Here is a 17,334-nt window from a genome sequence, read left to right on the forward strand (position 1 = left end):
CCTATAAGATGCGTACCACCTTCTTCGCAAGTTCACCAGCATTTTAGAAATGTTCCGGGAACTTTGGAAATCCGAATTTGACCTTGACCTTGGCCCAGTTTCGAAAGTGGGTCAAGGCCATTCGAATCTTAGAAAAATTCCGGGCAGTTTGAGAATCCGGGTTTGACCTTGACCCAATTTCGAAAGTGGGTCAAGGCCATTCGAATCTTAGAAAAATTCCGGGCACTTTGGAAATCCGGATGGCCTTGACCCAATTTCGAAAGTAGGTCAAGGCCATCGAATCTCAGAAAAATTCCGGGCGCTTTGAGAATCCGGATTTGGCCTTGACCCAATTTCGAAAGTAGGTCAAGGCCATCGAATCTCAGAAAAATTCCGGGCGCTTTGGGAATCCGAATTTGGCCTTGACCCAATTTCGAAAGTAGGTCAAGGCCATCGAATCTTAGAAAAATTCCGGGCGCTTTGGGAATCAGGATTTGGCCTTGACCCAGTTTCGAAAGTGGGTCAAGGTCACCGGCATTTCAGAAAACGCTCCGGGCACTTTAGAATTCCAGTTTTAAGTAGAGAAACGGTTTCTTATAACTAAGGGAATAATGGGGAGAGGAAAAGAAAGGTAAAAGTGATGAGAACACATAGAATTCTTTGAAATTATATCATTTATTGTCATAGATTTACATTATACAAAGTTTTAATACATGTACATCATGTTAAAAGTTGTTAACAAAGGTCAGCGTGGTCAGCAGGGGCCAGCAGAGGTCAGTAGAGGGATGCAGAGGCATGCAGAGACTATCAGGGGCAAGCAGTAGCAAGTTGTAATCGTTATACGTTGCCAGAAGCATCAGGGTTGGTCAGCAGAGGTCAGCAGAGGCTGGGAGAGGCTGACAGTAGCCAGTCGTAATCGTTATACGTTGTCAGAAGTAACAGGAGTGGTCAGCAGCGGTCAGCAGAGGCCAGCAGAGGCTGGCAGACGTCAGTAGTAATCGTTATACGTTGTCAGAAATGCCAGGAGTGGTCAGCAGCGGTCAGCAGAGGCTGGGAGAGACTAACAGTAGCCAGTCGTAATCGTTGTACGTTGCCAGAAATATAAGCGGTGGTCAGCAGAGACCAGCAGTGGCAAGCAGAGATCACCAGGGGCGAATAGTAGCAAGTAGTAAGCGTTATATGTTGTCAAAAGCATCAGAGGTGGTCAGCAGCGGTCAGCAGAGACGAGCAGAGGCATGCAGTGGCAAGCAGAGATCAGCAGGGGCGAACAGTAGCATGTAGTAATTGTTATACGATGTCAGAAGCATCAGGGGTGGTCAGCAGTGTTCAGCAGAGGCCAGCAAAGGCATGCACAGACAAGCAGAAACCTGCAAAGGCAAGCAGAGACTTGTAGGGGCATGCAGTAGTAAGTATTAATCGTTATACATTATCAGAAATACCTGCAGTGGTCAGTAGCGTTCGGCAGAGGCCAGGAAAGTTCAGCAGAGACAAGCACACGCTGACAGAGATCAGCAAAGACCAACAGAGGTTAGCAGAAGTCAGTAGTAATCGTTATAGGTTGTCAGAAATATAAGCGATGGTCAGCAGAGTTCAGCAGAGGCAAGCAGTAATCAGGAGCAGTCAGTAACAGTCGCTGTATGGTGTCAAAAGTTGTCGGGAGTTCTGTACTTTTGTCAGCACTGGTCATCAGAGGTCATCTGAGACAATTAGAAACCAGGAGTATTTTGCAGAGTTCAGTAATGAACTCTAGGAAAGGTAAGTAAAAATACCTGGGCAGTCGAGATTCCGAATCGTATGCCGTTGACGTGAGATCGGATTTCAGTTGTTTAAGAGCGAGAAGGCAAATGTGAGCCTGCCTCTCTTAACTCCCATGGAACGTGTCCACGGTGCACTCGGCGCTTCGTCTAGCATCTCTGGTTTATACCAAAAATGACAGATCTCGCGTATGTACATGAGCTTGTAGTGTTTCGGATAGTCGACAAAGGTAAACTGACTGCTCCCCTTCAAGAGTCTCTCAGTATGCCAGAAAGGCACCGAAGGTGCTCTCTCACACTATGCCAGATCACGCGTACGTGAGCTCATGGAGTTTCGGAACGCATGACGCATGCCCTCTTTCTCGATTCTCCGAAGTTGCCCGAAATAATTTCGGACCGCCTCGTGAGAGTCGAGAGAGAAAGGCTCACATTTGCCTTCTCGCTCTTAACAACTAAAATGATCTGGTATGTGTGAGTAGGGCACCGGGTACTGAATCTGGCATCTCTGGTTGCGAGAAATACCCTGCACGCCATTGTTTGTCGCGGCACAAATTTGATGCGCATGCGTGGAAGCTATCGCCACGCACATGCGTGGAAGCTATCGCTACTCGCATGGGACTTTCCTCCATAGGCGCACAGTTCAACTTGGCCAGCGCTAAATTATAAATTAGAGGAGATAACAATGAAAGGAAGGAAAAAATATAATTAGAAAGTGAGTGAGGGTGAGAAACTCGGTATAGTGTCGTTACGATATGCGGTGCTCACGCTCAAGGACGTGAAAAGATTATCTTGATAGATTGCGCTAACTCAATGGAATGTAGCATGAGTGGAGCGTCTTCTCTGGTGTAAATACTCGTGTTTAACCCACTTAGTATCCTATTTCAAAGACATTCAGATAAACATTTCGTCACTGGTCTAAAAATTTATTTGAATATTATCTCAAATAAAGTGCATTATAATGTTTTGTAATAGTCTCCCTAATATCTTTGAAATATTTTGAGATCTTGCTTAACGAAACTAACTCTATCTTATGTTATGATGATTTTTCACTAAAATTAGTAAAGATAGCTGCGGTATTATAGGTACTAAATGTTTTACACAACAGAATTTGATTTCTTTTTTAATTTAAATTATAATAATATGGCATGGGTTAGAGGAATGTTATAGTTCGAGTTCCTTAAACGCTACAAAGTGGAAGTTAATACACCAGTTTTCCTCATTTAAAGATTCCCTAGCCTTTCTTTCAAATTATAACGTAACAAGTAGAAATGTTCAATAGTCCTATAGGGTATTTGTTACTTTGTAAAATTCCTAATATCAATGACTAATATTAAAGTTCATTTACGTGACCACATAATCAACTTGTTAATTGATTATTTTTAGCTATCAACGTTCTTAGTTTCACTTGTCTCTGAGTTTGTCAGAAAAAAAGTGAAAAAAATGTTATTTATTAACTGTTGAATAATCGTCGATCGCGTGTCATAGATCCATGGCTCGATCCATGCGAACAGCTCCGGGAAGCAGTAGACGTGCAATTCCGTAACTGTGTTTTTATTCAATGAACTAAGTACATCTGTCTTTTACAATGAAAAATATATGTCACGTATGCGGATTAATAAATAATTTGACTTCTGTGCTTTTTTTTCTTAATACTGATCAATTGTAGCAAACATATAATGTTATTAAATAATTTATGATTCATTGTATAATAACGTATAGTTTGTAGGATTATTCCTACGAGTATTATAAAATGAAATCAGCTTTTTTTAACACAGTTTCTTCATACGTATAACGTTCGATTTTCGATTTTACTTTGCAAGGAAAATATAAAATCGAAGCGCAGCGGCACGTAACATGCTTGGAAAACTATATCAGCTAACAAACAATTACATCTGTTTTTCTACGACACCTTTTCGTTTCTAATATTTAACTTTACAAAGAAAATATAAAATCCATACGCAACAAGATGTGATATATACATAATACGTGCATATATTTATCGAATTGTATACCATTGAGAAACTTAAATAAATCAAACAACGAATAAATTCTACGACACCAGCGTACTTCGATTTGTCAAATAATAATCCGATCGTGGTAAGAGCAAACATGTTATTAATAATTACGAATCCAGAAGATACAGTCTTTAAATCCTATAAAAGAGAAATTTTTAAATTCCTGTTTGTAAAAACGATAGCTATAGACATTGCGATGATAAAACAAACTGAATCATTAAAAGACTGTGTTATTGTAATCCTTACTTGTGTTTCATCATATAATTGAAGGTGATTGTAGAAAACTAGGCAGAAGTGTACAGTTATGTAAACGATATGCCATACAGACACACAGTTATCGTACTTAATCCTGTGTGTGACCTGAAAAAAGCAGTGAAACATAATGCTGATACTGTCATAAATATAAACGTAAACAAATGTAAAGTACAAGATGATATATTGGATCGCTTCAGGGATGAATTCAACAAAGAGATTGTTAAACGAGACAATGTATATGTATCCATAGCAAAATATTTAAAAAAAATGTATGTATAACGAACAGACGTATGTTTATATAACTTTATTTTATTGGTTTTAAGCGTTGAAACCATCCCTGAAGTTTTTCACCAGAGGTGGGCATTGTTCTAAGAATTTTGAATAAGTCTGTATCTAGTTAATTGTATAAACAAATATGCTTTAGGTAAATAAATTACCTGGATAATAGTTATTCGTTATTTACATTGTCTTTCACGAATAAAAGTTTATCCAGATAAAAGGTGATAAAAATTCGCCCGTCTCAGGTTTCCACGTGTTATATTATATGCTGTATATTTATGTTATGGCTGCTAGTGTGCTTGGTACAGTGAAGCTCCTTTGTAAAATGAAACCGGTTTACACCGTCTTCCTATGGCACAAAACTAGTATTTATGTCGTATTTGCATTAACTGCTAAATAGCAATTGTATAAGTTCATTGATATTCTCAACAGTGGACAACTAGTTTCAAGGTATTGTGTAACGATAGATCAGAATGGTGCAAACAATCAATTTTGATTCAACCGTGATAAAGCTAGTTCATTATTTCGTTCGCTTTATATCACCGTTAGAAAATTATTGCAAACAACGTTAAAGCATAGCGAGAAGCGAAGGAGAAAGTAATACATTTTTAACTACTAGTTCAAGATCATGCTGTTATAACGGAGATCTAATGCCACGATAGTAAAGTAAAAGTGTACGAAACAAAAAAAACGTACGTTTATTTTGTATTCGTCGAGGCCCAAACGAGGGGCACCTGGAAACCAACTTGGGCCTTTCCAAAAAACAGCCCATTTATCTGTTATGGAGGACATCCGTAAACTCTTTCGAATCAATTGGTAAACATAAAATACCTGTAACAGACGGAAATAAATTTGAAAAACATGTTTTAATTTACAATTTAAATATTCATATATCGGTCGATAACAAGTTTGTAAAATAATTTCAAAAAGTTCACGTTTACGTTTTATTCTGATTACTATGTTATTCGACGAGTGGACTAAATATTCCGTGTCGAAACGAGTGCTTATTACAGCCCCCTTGGACATCGTGTCAATTGAGTTCGTGTTTATATAACTAATTGTAACGTTATGTAACAGATTGATAATTCCCTTCATCGGTTCTTAGGCAGAAACATATGTATGGCCTATAAAGCATAGTTACGCTCGTGTTTCTTACCTGTAAATACAACGGATTGAAAGATTGAGGACTGACGACCAGACCGTAAATTATTTTACTATTCTTCTCCTCCTCCATGAACGTTCCAAATAACTTGTCCCATATGATAAGAACGCCGCCATAATTCTTGTCTAGACAATAGAGATTGCAACCTGCGGGAAATTCGTGATAAATCATTCGTCGGATATAATTGAACACGGCGTATTCGAACAGGAATAATCCAAACAGCTCACCGTGATGCACACGATGATGTTTCGGAGTATTAAATATTAATTCCAACGGTCCGAGATCGTCGATAACGGTGGTGTGGATCCATAATTGGTAAATTAGATTGAATTGATTGTGCGCAATGAAATGCGAGGGGGATATAAATAAGGCGAGTGGCAAATAAAACATCTGCAAACAGATATTGTATCTTTCGTATAGCCTCAGCGACACATTGTCAGGCGAGAAAAGTGTTTTAAAAGGGTACTGTATTCTTCGTATTTGGATACAAAAATAGTTTAACGGAAGTAGATGCCTCTTTGTCGGTTTAAAAACAGTTTGTGCAGGTTTTAAATTTTAATTTTCACGTCGTGAATTTAATAAATATGAATACAAATGTTGTAAAACTTTATCAAACGATAATCGAATAGAAAAATACTTTGCCAACGATTAATATTTTTCACTTTCTAGTAAAATGATTCGATTTAAAGTGCAGGTTTTAAATTTTAATTTTCACGCCGTGAATTTAATTAATATGAATACGAATGTTATGAAATTTTATCAAACGATAACCAAATAGAAGAATACTTTGTCAACGATTAATATTTTTCATTTTCTAGTGGAACAAATTTAGAATGATTCGATACGCCTTGGACAGGAAATTAAAAATGTAATATGTATTTAAGATGTACGACTTAGAAAACGCAAAGTAAATGCTCGCGTGTTTATTAATCGAGAGAATACAATTTGCAGATCTAGAATAGATCCGTATCCACTTGTGGCTTGAGACAACCGCAAGGCCCTGTACATGTAATAGAAGCGATACTCACGAAGTTACACCAGTGTTGCAAAATGGATTGCCGCAGACCAACCGCGAGAGTGAACTCCTCGCTACTATGATGTACTTGGTGGTGAGCCCATAAAAAGTGTACCTCTGCAAACGGGCGAGAAACACTATAAATTCGTCAAGTAGAGGGACGACAATGACACACATGGTTGGATAGGAATTTAACCGTGGTTACTGCGGTGAACCCAATAGTAACAAAAATCCACCCCGACAGCAGTGATATACCAAGTCCACGCTGAGTTCCAGGGCAGATTCCACCAATGATATTTCTCGTAAATTACGATGTATGCATAATATTCAGCGCCGCGGAAGAAGATACTGAAAAATTTCGTACAAAAATTAATATTATCGTTAATATGGAAACAGTAGAGAATTGAAACATTTAGTGTTGTATAGGATACATATAAATTTGCAAAAATTTTTGGTAACGTGTGTGATCTCTTAACGCGGTAATATATGAGTCTTTGTATTCTTATATTCGTCTTTATCGTGCACCAATAAAAATACGAGGGTTAACACCGTGGCTAAAAATACTCATTGAAAACAACAGCGCGCAAATAGATTTGTCACCATTAACCGGAGCATCGGGCATTCGTGTATACATTTAATGCACACCGTTAAGAATATTATCCCTATCTTGCGTAGATAGAGCGGTCACAGTGAGACCGTGCAATATTTCTTAAGAAACTGGATGTCCTAATATTCACTCTGTTATTAAATACAATTTTTTACAGATAACTGTACGATAATATTCACATCGATTATATTTTTTCGTTGAAATTTATACTCGAACAATTACAGCGTGCAGAAATCGTTAAACTGACAAATAGGTGCTTCGTACATTTTATGAAAATAATTTAGGAATTTACTGTTTAATATTTTTCTTTCGGAAACTCGGAGAAGAATTGAACCAAACAAAAAGAAAAATTCTGTATGTTCCAGTATGAAAATTAATTAGTGTACGTAAGAATAATAACAATTACCATTGACGAAAGATAAGAAAACATGGAGTGTAGAATACTCTGTATACCGTAGGATAACAAATACGAAACAATTTCGAAGGAAAGTAAAACTTACATAACACGTATAGTAACGAAAAGACTCCTTATCGTTTGTTTACAGATAGATTAAGCAACAAATTTTTCACGATCAATGATTGCAGATGTAATTCAAGCAGGAAATGGTAATAAAAGCTGAAAAATAAAGCGTTACCTATGCTTACCGGCCAGTTTCTTGAAATATCCAATGAGACAAAGACGTCACTTGATCGTTCAAACGAAAGCTCTGTTTCTTTCTCCTCAATATAATTTGTTCCAGTATTATGAGGACGAAGAACGGAAACCATACCTGCGTGAACGTTCATCTTATTTTTACGACTGTAATTTATTATTTTAAATTTAAGCATCCCATTAAAATTTCACAGATCGAACGAAACGATCAGGAAATACTTAACGATAATATAAATGGACGCGATAATACGGAAGTAACTTTCGTCCACTTAGCGCATAAATTCGCGATGCAAATTCGCGTCGTACGTTCGAAGTATTATCTGTTAATTACCTGTCAGAGATACGACACATCGGAATGCAGAAGATAATGCACTGTATTTAGAAAGTCTGCGAATGTATTTGTATGCCACGTGTAAAACTCTGAGCACGCTTGTTTACCACACAAATAACACGATGGATTCTTTCTAACACCAATACCCCGTATACGTTCACTCGAATTTAGAACATCGAAACCGGAGCACAAAAATGTAAACTTCAAACATAATCTATAAATGTTACGACTTCGAACGATTTTTCGTTACGACTTAGAAAAATTTATCGCATTTTCCACGATAAGCATGTTTTATTATAGATTTCGGTACCCGTACAAAGTTCAAAGACATCATCGTCGGTCGAACTAACGATAATTATCGTGGAAAAAATGTCAATTCGGTGCATCGAAAAATAAAATATAAATATTAGTTACCTGTTGCTGATAATCAGGAACATCGTACGGAAATTCAAACATCGTTTCGTATGGATTGACGAGGTACCATAATTTCCCCGCGTGCTTCAACTCGCCGAAAATATCAACGTGCGTGACATTCATCTCGACCACATGCGTATGCTACGTTGTTCCGCGAATTTCAAGGAGCCGCTATTGAATCATGAATAATAAAAAAAAACAACAGACACACTGAACTATACTGACAACAGCAGATTCTGTTTAAGTCATCGTACAGCGTGCACGCATCGTTTATATATGTAACTTCGAGCTCATCGAGGACACGCGAATGTGCGCGCGCGCGATGTATCTTCCACGGCCGTATGTGGTAAAGGCGCGACAATGATCTTATAATAACATTTTGTTCGAATTAAACAATTATAAATACCCTCGCGAGCGTCTGTCGAAAATTGTTCGTGCTTTATTTAAATTTAATACGCTTATACGCACCGCGTGTGTATTTACATAAAAAGAGCAATTAAATACTTTGGTATTATTACTAAAATATTCAACAATTATATGTATAATAATATTTGTATATATTTGGATCACATACACTTCGATAAGAAAATGTTTATTTGCAAAGAAAGTCAATTTAAAGTTTCTACGAAAACGATCGATGATCTGTATTGAAATTTCTTGGTCAAAGTGTGATCGTTCAAAAATGGCGGTTTTGTCAAATTTATGTTGAAAACAATTCTGTATGGTTTGTTAAAATTTTTTTTTATAGTTGTGGAATGATGTAGTTTGTGACATAATTATTTTGAAAATATTTTGCAGAATCAAACATTTAAAATAATATAATTGGCATGTAATTTGTAAAAGAGATAAACTTTGGGAGAAGGTACGCTTTTGTTGACAATGCTTTTTCATTTTCTTCGATATGAAATATGGCGCGGAATGTTGTCACGAAAGGAACGTTGTTTGAAACTTTCGAGGTTTCAACGAAGTTCAAACAATTTGTAGGATTGGGAAACCTCGTGATACACCACTGTATGCAAACCTTCGGTATGTCAGATACTGCACTGGCGGCAGACGGGGTGTTTCATAACGCGCATTAATTATTCGCGCAAGAGTGGTCAAACCGATAAATTACTATTGCCGCACGCGAGATCGTTTGTAAATTTCGCATGTCGAATTAAACCCTTTGATCAACTTTGAATTACTCGAACGGAAACCGTTCTATTGTTTTTGTACATTAATATAATATCGATGGGTGCATTCAATCAAATAAATCGTATTATAAAGAATATCGAAGTAAAAATAAAGAGTTCGAGGGATCCAAAACGCGCGTTGTAATTAATCGAGTTAAATTCGGAACGCATGGATTAATTTCTAAAAATGTTCTAAAGAAAGTGACAGCGATTTTCGTAGCAATAACTTATATTTCATGCTTTCTTAAATTCTAATTATAAATGTAACGGTTGGTTAGCATCGACTTAATGTTTCTAGGAAAGTATTAATTGTAAAGGTGAAAAAATTAATTTTATTCGTTGTATTATTCTTTATATATTAACACAGAAAATCTTTTTCTTTTAAATACGATAACTTTTCGGGCCTCTGGCGAGAGAATCATCCTATACATTGAATGGTAGTGGGGACCAACTATCTAATGGTGGGAGAACCGGCAGGCTGGTATAAAACTTTTATGGTTTCAGGCGGAAACGAAATTCCCTATCTCTAATGTAGACCAAGCTCAGTCACTGAGCCTCTGTGCTGTTTTCTAGTGCGCATGATTGAAAAATGCGTCTCATCTGGTTACACTACGCTAGCGGAGTAACATTCAGCGTCCTTCTGCGCATGATCTGGGAGAGGAGCGGGAAGAGAGGCCATAACCCCCCGTATAACTGCATGCTCTACCAGGGACCATGTGCAATGGCGACTGTAAGTCCCAACAGTCCCATCTCATATCTAGAAGCCTCATATTTAACTGTAAGTGTTTATCAATCTTTTTACAAGTCAATAGTTTTAACATATTAAATATTTCCTTATTAAGTATATTGTAATCATGGCTACATTCAAATTAATCTCTGAAATAATATTAATAGAATTAGTATATCGTTAAAATTTTAGAGTTACTAAGCACACCTCCAATTCAAAGAATTCGAATTACGTAGGCATAAGAAAGCACTATATTTTAATAATAGTTTTATTCAGATTGGCGGTAGAATCAGAGTTAATAAATTATATTGAACTTTATCAAAGTATGAAGGATGTATTTATACAGTCCACCCCTCTTAGATCCTGCCAATTTTATATAAAAATAAAAATCAATTGTCTGCTGGCAGTATTTAAAGAAATTGAGATTCTCATAAACTACATAATTTATGTAATTACTTTGAATTATAATTTTATTCCACTTACTGTATATTGCAGTGTACTGTAAAAATAATCGTAGAACAGATGCTATTTTGTGCACGTTGTTTTTACCGAAGTGCAAAGCTTTTTAATCGAATTCATTGCTTCTCTGTCCTCGTGCGTCAATTCGCCGACGTTTTTAAACTCTGGTCGTAATAAAATTTGGCTCCGTACGCGTTCCACCGTGATGGAAAATGGCATCGTTAAAGCTTTCCTCCAATTTGTCTTTTCATATTGAACGAGAAACTATGGACAAAATAACCTTGTTGATTATTTTATATTTAAAAAGGTTCTCGAAATAAAATAGTGTTTTCTCGCCTGGTCAAACGTGGTATCTTCGATATGGAACATCGTATAAGTTAATGGTTTATTAAGAGGACAAAACTCGGGCACGTCGATTAAATGTTCTCGAGCGTCGGTGCGTCGCAAATTATTCAACACTAAGTCGGATGCACGAATTAAAAATTCATGCGTTACCTGAAACGTAAAAATTGCGAAAGGAAATATGCAAGCTTAAAAAGGGAATTTTTTATTACGTACTTTCAAAGCTTGTCGTCCAGATTCGGTAAACAACAATTCATCGGTACATGTTTCGATAAAGGAAGACATGTGTGTTAATTCATTAATGCCTGGTTTCGTATCCGTTGCTTGAATGCTAAAATAATTCTTTAAGCTAATACATCCATAAAAATTAATTCGAAGGTAATTGAGGAAACGTAAAAAAATATTTACTCTGCTTTCACCAGTTGAAAAAAGTCGTCAATTTGAGAGGTGTGCTTATTATCCTCGTCGATACTACAGATAGCTTCGGCCAAGGCGATTACGATCGCTGGCGTATCGTTAGGATCGAAGAAATTTAATTCGTTATTAGTTCGTTTAACAGTTGGACTATTTTGCATCTCCGGTTTGCAATGCTTGGAAAACTTCAGAAGAGCGGTATAAAGAGATGCACAAAGAATATGGAGAAGAACGTTGCCACCGATTGGATGACAATGAGCAGGGAGATTATCGTTTAATACAAACGCGGTTTTTAAAATTGCGGAGGGTAAAGTCTCGTATAATTTGGTAAAACAGCCAATTACCAACGACATTGTCTGATATATACTGGCTCCTGTCTAAAAGTTTAAAGCATAGTTATTTAGAGACTAACGTTTATCAATATTTAATCAGTTTTTCTCGTATTTATTTTACTGGGTTTCTAAAAACGACAGTTTCCATTCCACAAAAGAAATATTTTGTTCACCATTTAATGGAGTAGAATCGATCGAGAAAACAAAATAGAAACGGTCCATGATTAGTTGTCAGGAATATCCCCGTAATAATTACTTACTTTTACAGCTTCTAAAAGTATTTCGATAATTGGTTGCATCATATTGTTTAATGGTTTTAAAATTGCATTCAGCCATGGTGGCCTTGACTGATTCCAGACCTACGTAGAAGTATATAGCAGTTTGAAAAATTTTTATTTCATTTACTATTTTCGAAATTTTAAGTACCTGTTGTCGATCAAGGTAATTAGACCAATTGGGATTTTGCTTTAAAGCTGGTACAATAACACGGCCAGGTTCCTGCGCTATACACGTCAAAATGTGCACTAAACTATAAAGACTTAAAGCTGATGTCACTTTCAATGTTCCATAGCATGTCGTACTGTTGCATAGAAAACCACCGCAATTCTTTCCATTGATTCTTAATTGTTCTAAATCGTCAAAATAATCTTCGGATGTGAAATTGTTGCAATCGCGGATTAACGTATTCAATAATATTTTGGCAACTGCGTAATCATTCATGGAGATCACCTAGAAAAATTTGTATCTACATGATTTAATTTTGCGAATATACAGGGTGTTCGGCCACCCCTGGGAAAAATTTTAATGGGGGGTTCTAGAGGCCAAAATAAGACGAAAATCAAGAATACCAATTTGTTGATGAAGGCTTCGTTAAACAGTTATTAACGTTTTAAGTTCTGACCGTACTGAATTTTTTTCTCGAAAATGCGCAAGATTTCGGGGGTATGTCTATTCACCAAAAATTATTGTAATTAACCCCCCTAGCTAAAAATAATTTTTTCAGAACGATTTGAAATTTTTTTTTTCTTTGAAAAATTTAAGCACCTACCCCCTGCCGATTTTTCTTAAAAATTCCTTTTTCATTTTTAGCAATTTTGTTTGACGCCCTACAGAAAAGTTGTCTAATACTTTTTCGTAGGTATCCATGAGCTCTACTTCAAAAAAAAGTTTCATTGAAATATATTCACTATTGTAGGAGTTATGGCTGTTTGAAAATTGGACCATTTTTATGGGGTTTTTCTCATTTTAGAGGGTCAAGGAATAACTTTTCGAATATTTTTAGAATTTCTACATATTCTACATAAAAATACGCGTCGTTTGCTTTTTTAAACATTAAAATCGTCCAATCCGTTCAGAAGTTATGACGTTTTAAAGATTCGCATGAAAATTCGGGCAGACATTTCTGGCCAGAAATTAGATTTTCAGTAAGGAATTTTTTTCTCGAAACTGAGTAGGATTTCGGGGTTATGTCTGTTGACCAAAAGTGCTTGCAATTGACCCCTGCAACTAAAAATAATTTTTCCGAGACGATTCGAAAGTCTTTTTTTTCACCCAAAACTTTCAGCACTTACTCGAATTTTTTTCTCGAAAGTGGGTAGGATTTCGGAAGTATGTGTATTCACCAAAAATGATTGTAATTGACCCCCGCAACCGAAAATAATTTTTCCAGAACGATTTGAAATTTTTGAATTTAATTGTTAATAACTTTTTAACGAAGCCTCCATCAACAAATTGGTGTTCTTGATTTTCGTCTTATTTTGGCCTCTAGAATCCTCTATTAAAATTTTTCCCAGGGTGGCCGAACACCCTATATATTTGTTAGGAATATTAAAATTAGCATAACTAACGCTAGATTTTTTTTTTGTAACGAATGTGGATTGGAATAATCAACAATCGGTTGACGTGACTGAATTTGTGGAAATGATAATATAATTCATAACTGTGTTTTTTTAAAAATCTTGTACAGATAATAATAAAAAGAAGAATTCATGTTTACTTTGTAAAAGATGTGTAAAAGATGTAAAAGTGTCTAATATTTCACTGGCTAATTTCGTGACAACGACAATATTTATTTGAATTAATTCGTATATTTGGTCGGGTCGCTACCTTTATTAATTGAGGCCAGTTCGGTTGAGGTTGATGCGTAAGTATGTTCAATTCTAAAATCGCTGCCCGATCCTCAGGCAAATTCGAAATGTAAACGTCAGAGTCGATCGAACCTAACAAATTTGGCGCGCACAATAACAGCCAGGCTGCAGGCCCATGGCGTGGTTGTAGAATCGTTAAATTATCGAATCCTCCACGAAAAACCTATAATGTGAATAACACACGAAACGAGGCCAGGTGTAAATGCGTTATTCCATCAAGCTTTTCTTATATACTGAATCCGTTTCAACTTATTTATCGCATATTTCTATACCTGATATAATTCTTGGACAGGCGTGCCTCTCAACAACAAACAAATTAACAACTCGTTGCATTTTGTATGGATGTCTCTAACAGCAACGGGAAGTTTGTTTAACTTTACTCCGATCATCTCACTGACGCTAACAAAAGCGTTCAGTGCAAGATAACCAGTACAGCAAAGAACGTTGAAGGCGTCTGTCCAAAATTGTTGAGATCGCGCTAAACTCGGCCGAGCCTACGACAGTTCATATTTAATATCATAATTAATTAGACATTATTACTACCTCGACCGCCATCTGTGAAATAATATAAATTTTGCAACGTCCTTACGTGGATAAATCTCGTCACAATAATGGACAAAGACTCATTCAACATTCCGGAAAAGACACGTTGGGCCATTTTTGGAGAAACGGTGTTCCATAAATCTGCCTTTGTCGCTGAAAATATAAGATTAAATCTCGGTATAGACTAATCAGACATGGTGAACATTTTCTTATCCTTATGACAATTAATATTAATGTGATCCAATGTTTTACAGGTGCACAAATTTATTAGATCGGTGCATTTCTTGTTTCCCAAGTTTTTCAGGTATTATTTACTGTATTCGTTAGATATTACTACTGTATCTCGAGTCAGAGGTAATGCATTTGTTGCATATAATGTTTCATTATATTACCTTGCATGTATAGCCACCACATTTGTATCACAAAGGAGCAACGTTCGCGTTCGAAAAATGATTTGATGTCGTGCCAGCTAAGAGAGTCGGCTTCATTGAGTATGTATAATGAAATTAAGCGACAATGTAAATCTAGTAACCTTTCCGCGACAGCCTCAGCCATTTCGTGGTAAGATTTATAGGATTTGTTTATTTTCTCGCTGTAAGTAATCGAAAATACGTATAACGTAGTGAAAGATTTATACGCGTTTTATGCTTTGAAATTTACTTCGCTAATCAATAATATTATAAGAAATAGGAAAGACTAATATTAACGAGTTTAGAATACCTTGCCTGCGTGGAAATTAAATTTTTAGTTTGTTGAGAGTAACACCATAAACAATTTCGAATTAACGCTGCTGCTCCCAAAGTGGCCGTTAATACCGTTAAATCCGCATGATCTAATGACTCTTGAATAAGCAGATGCAAATGTTCTGAAATTATTCGGTAACACGATATAGTTTGATTAAATATTAGAAAATATTAATAAGATAAACAAGTTTACGAAAGTTTCAATTTCAATTTACTTTGAATATAGATATGATCTATTGTACCTAATAAATCTTCTGCGGTATCGACAACGAGTAATATGAATTCGGATGGTTGAATTTTTTTAATAACTCCGTCCCCGCTATCTGCACTCGTAACAGTTTCGTGTGCAGTCGATTTTGTTAAACCAGAATGGCGATTGAAAGCAGCTTGGTAATCTAATTCCCACCATGCCACAATTTTAATAGCAGCAAACGAAGCATGCCTTGGGAAATCGAGCTTTCCGCCACATATACGTACGCATAATGGCTCCTTCAACACTGTCTGCATTTCCTGTATCGCCATAATAGATTACAAAATATTACAGGATCACGGACTAATAATATTATACTCATATACCAAAGAAAACATCGATTTTCGGAAATAATAGGAAGACAAGCTAATCTTTTTTCAGCATCTCTACGAGCATACCATTTTTTAATCGAAAACTAATTTGCAATATGCAATAAACATTCAAAATCTTTGATACGTGCACGTAAGGTTGACAAACCGATTTTAAAATAATTGATATTACATCCTTTTTCATAAATTAAATAAAGAGGAATTATAAAAGCTTCTTAATCGAATGATGAGGAAAAGAAAGATATTCTCGATAGCCGAATTAAAACAAAAACTTCGGACCCATGATTATGAGAGCAGCTATAGCAAAATAACATCTTACTTCACAATTCGGTCTATGTTTCGATGATATTATCATATATTTTATTATATATATTGGAATTAATCCTCAAAATTATATCATTAAATTACATATAACGTTACCTGATAATATTGCATATCTCGTTGTAATAAAATTCTAACACGATCTTCTAAATTGCCATCTTCCATAATCTCCATTTTTGCAATCTGTTTAATGTACAATAACATACTTTAAAGAATAGTGGGATTTTTAATATTTATTAATGTAAAATTACAAATAATAATGTGTAGCAATGTAATAAATCGAGCATTATTTATTTACATAGGTATTCTATAAATGACCTGCTGTTTGAGTCACATAACTTAAAATAACGAGTTATGGAAAGTGAAAAAATTAATTTAGGCAAAAAATTTTAAAGCAGCCCACTAATATCGGAAATAACTAAGGTCATCAAGTTAGGTACTTCAATCTTAAGCAACAATGCATATATTAAGTTTGTCTTTGATATGTATGATATGTACATACGAAAAAAAAGCTTGGTCGCATTAATTTATGTGAATGTGATATATGTATAAAGAGAGGTGTGCATGAAACTATTGTGCAGTTGATTGCACGATGGTGTGAATCACACAGGTGCTAGCACGTGCGTCGTCATGTTGGTAACTAGCAAACCACAATTTTAGGTTATAACTAGGAATAGGACACTAGAAAGTCTTTTTTTAAGAACTTGAAATGTTCATTTATTCTATAAATATCAATAAATTCTTCCTAAAACTCTACTTTGGGATTCATTAATCATTGTACATGTATTCGAAAGATATAAAGGATTTAAAGATCCTACAAACAACTAAAAATAAATTGCTTATCTAAGCCTTCATCTATGAGGCGTAGTAAAATGAAAAATTTTAGAATAAGTGCCGCTCTACCATGCAAATATTAAAATATGTCTATATTTTATAAAGTTATACATACTCACATAAATATATAACAATATGTTGCCTATTTTATTTTATGATTTATATACATTAACTGAAATTTTATATTTTCAATATTGTACACATAAATATGTTCAGTGTATCGATCACTCTAATTAAAATTACAATTTAAAAATTTGA

General features: G+C 35.5%; 2 protein-coding genes across 4 annotated transcripts; both read right to left on the reverse strand.

The window, feature by feature from the left end:
* Window positions 1–2,753: 2,753 nt before the first annotated feature.
* Window positions 2,754–8,703, reverse strand: LOC143345547 (alkylglycerol monooxygenase). 2 transcript variants are annotated; one of them, XR_013080281.1, is made up of 10 exons: window positions 8,464–8,703; window positions 7,712–7,836; window positions 6,656–6,807; window positions 6,473–6,576; window positions 5,672–5,834; window positions 5,439–5,590; window positions 4,979–5,113; window positions 4,441–4,631; window positions 3,995–4,108; window positions 3,862–3,886 (listed from the first exon to the last, which is right to left on the reverse strand). XR_013080281.1 is itself a non-coding variant. In XM_076772791.1 (9 exons), exons 1-9 carry the CDS (start codon window positions 8,584–8,586, stop codon window positions 3,653–3,655), a joined length of 1,302 nt encoding a protein of 433 aa, XP_076628906.1. In that variant the 5' UTR covers window positions 8,587–8,703; the 3' UTR covers window positions 2,754–3,652. The 2 variants fall into 2 exon arrangements, 1 of the variants encoding a protein (XP_076628906.1); XM_076772791.1 differs by lacking the exon at window positions 4,441–4,631 and having other exon boundaries at window positions 2,754–3,886.
* Window positions 8,704–9,851: 1,148 nt separating this feature from the next.
* On the reverse strand, window positions 9,852–17,325 carry LOC143345892 (uncharacterized). 2 transcript variants are annotated; one of them, XM_076773480.1, is made up of 15 exons: window positions 17,196–17,325; window positions 16,342–16,425; window positions 15,585–15,852; window positions 15,320–15,464; window positions 14,992–15,191; window positions 14,646–14,752; window positions 14,329–14,550; window positions 14,016–14,219; window positions 12,336–12,638; window positions 12,170–12,268; window positions 11,572–11,954; window positions 11,380–11,494; window positions 11,158–11,316; window positions 10,846–11,085; window positions 9,852–10,511 (listed from the first exon to the last, which is right to left on the reverse strand). In XM_076773480.1, the coding sequence occupies exons 2-14, from the start codon at window positions 16,414–16,416 to the stop codon at window positions 10,888–10,890; spliced, it is 2,478 nt and encodes an 825-aa protein (XP_076629595.1). In that variant the 5' UTR covers window positions 16,417–16,425; window positions 17,196–17,325; the 3' UTR covers window positions 9,852–10,511; window positions 10,846–10,887. The 2 variants fall into 2 exon arrangements, with proteins under 2 accessions (XP_076629595.1, XP_076629596.1); XM_076773481.1 differs by lacking the exon at window positions 16,342–16,425 and having other exon boundaries at window positions 17,196–17,291.
* Between the last annotated feature and the right edge of the window lie 9 nt (window positions 17,326–17,334).

Source organism: Colletes latitarsis, chromosome 9 (assembly GCF_051014445.1).
Source record: "Colletes latitarsis isolate SP2378_abdomen chromosome 9, iyColLati1, whole genome shotgun sequence".
NCBI classification, from domain to species: domain Eukaryota; kingdom Metazoa; phylum Arthropoda; class Insecta; order Hymenoptera; family Colletidae; genus Colletes; species Colletes latitarsis.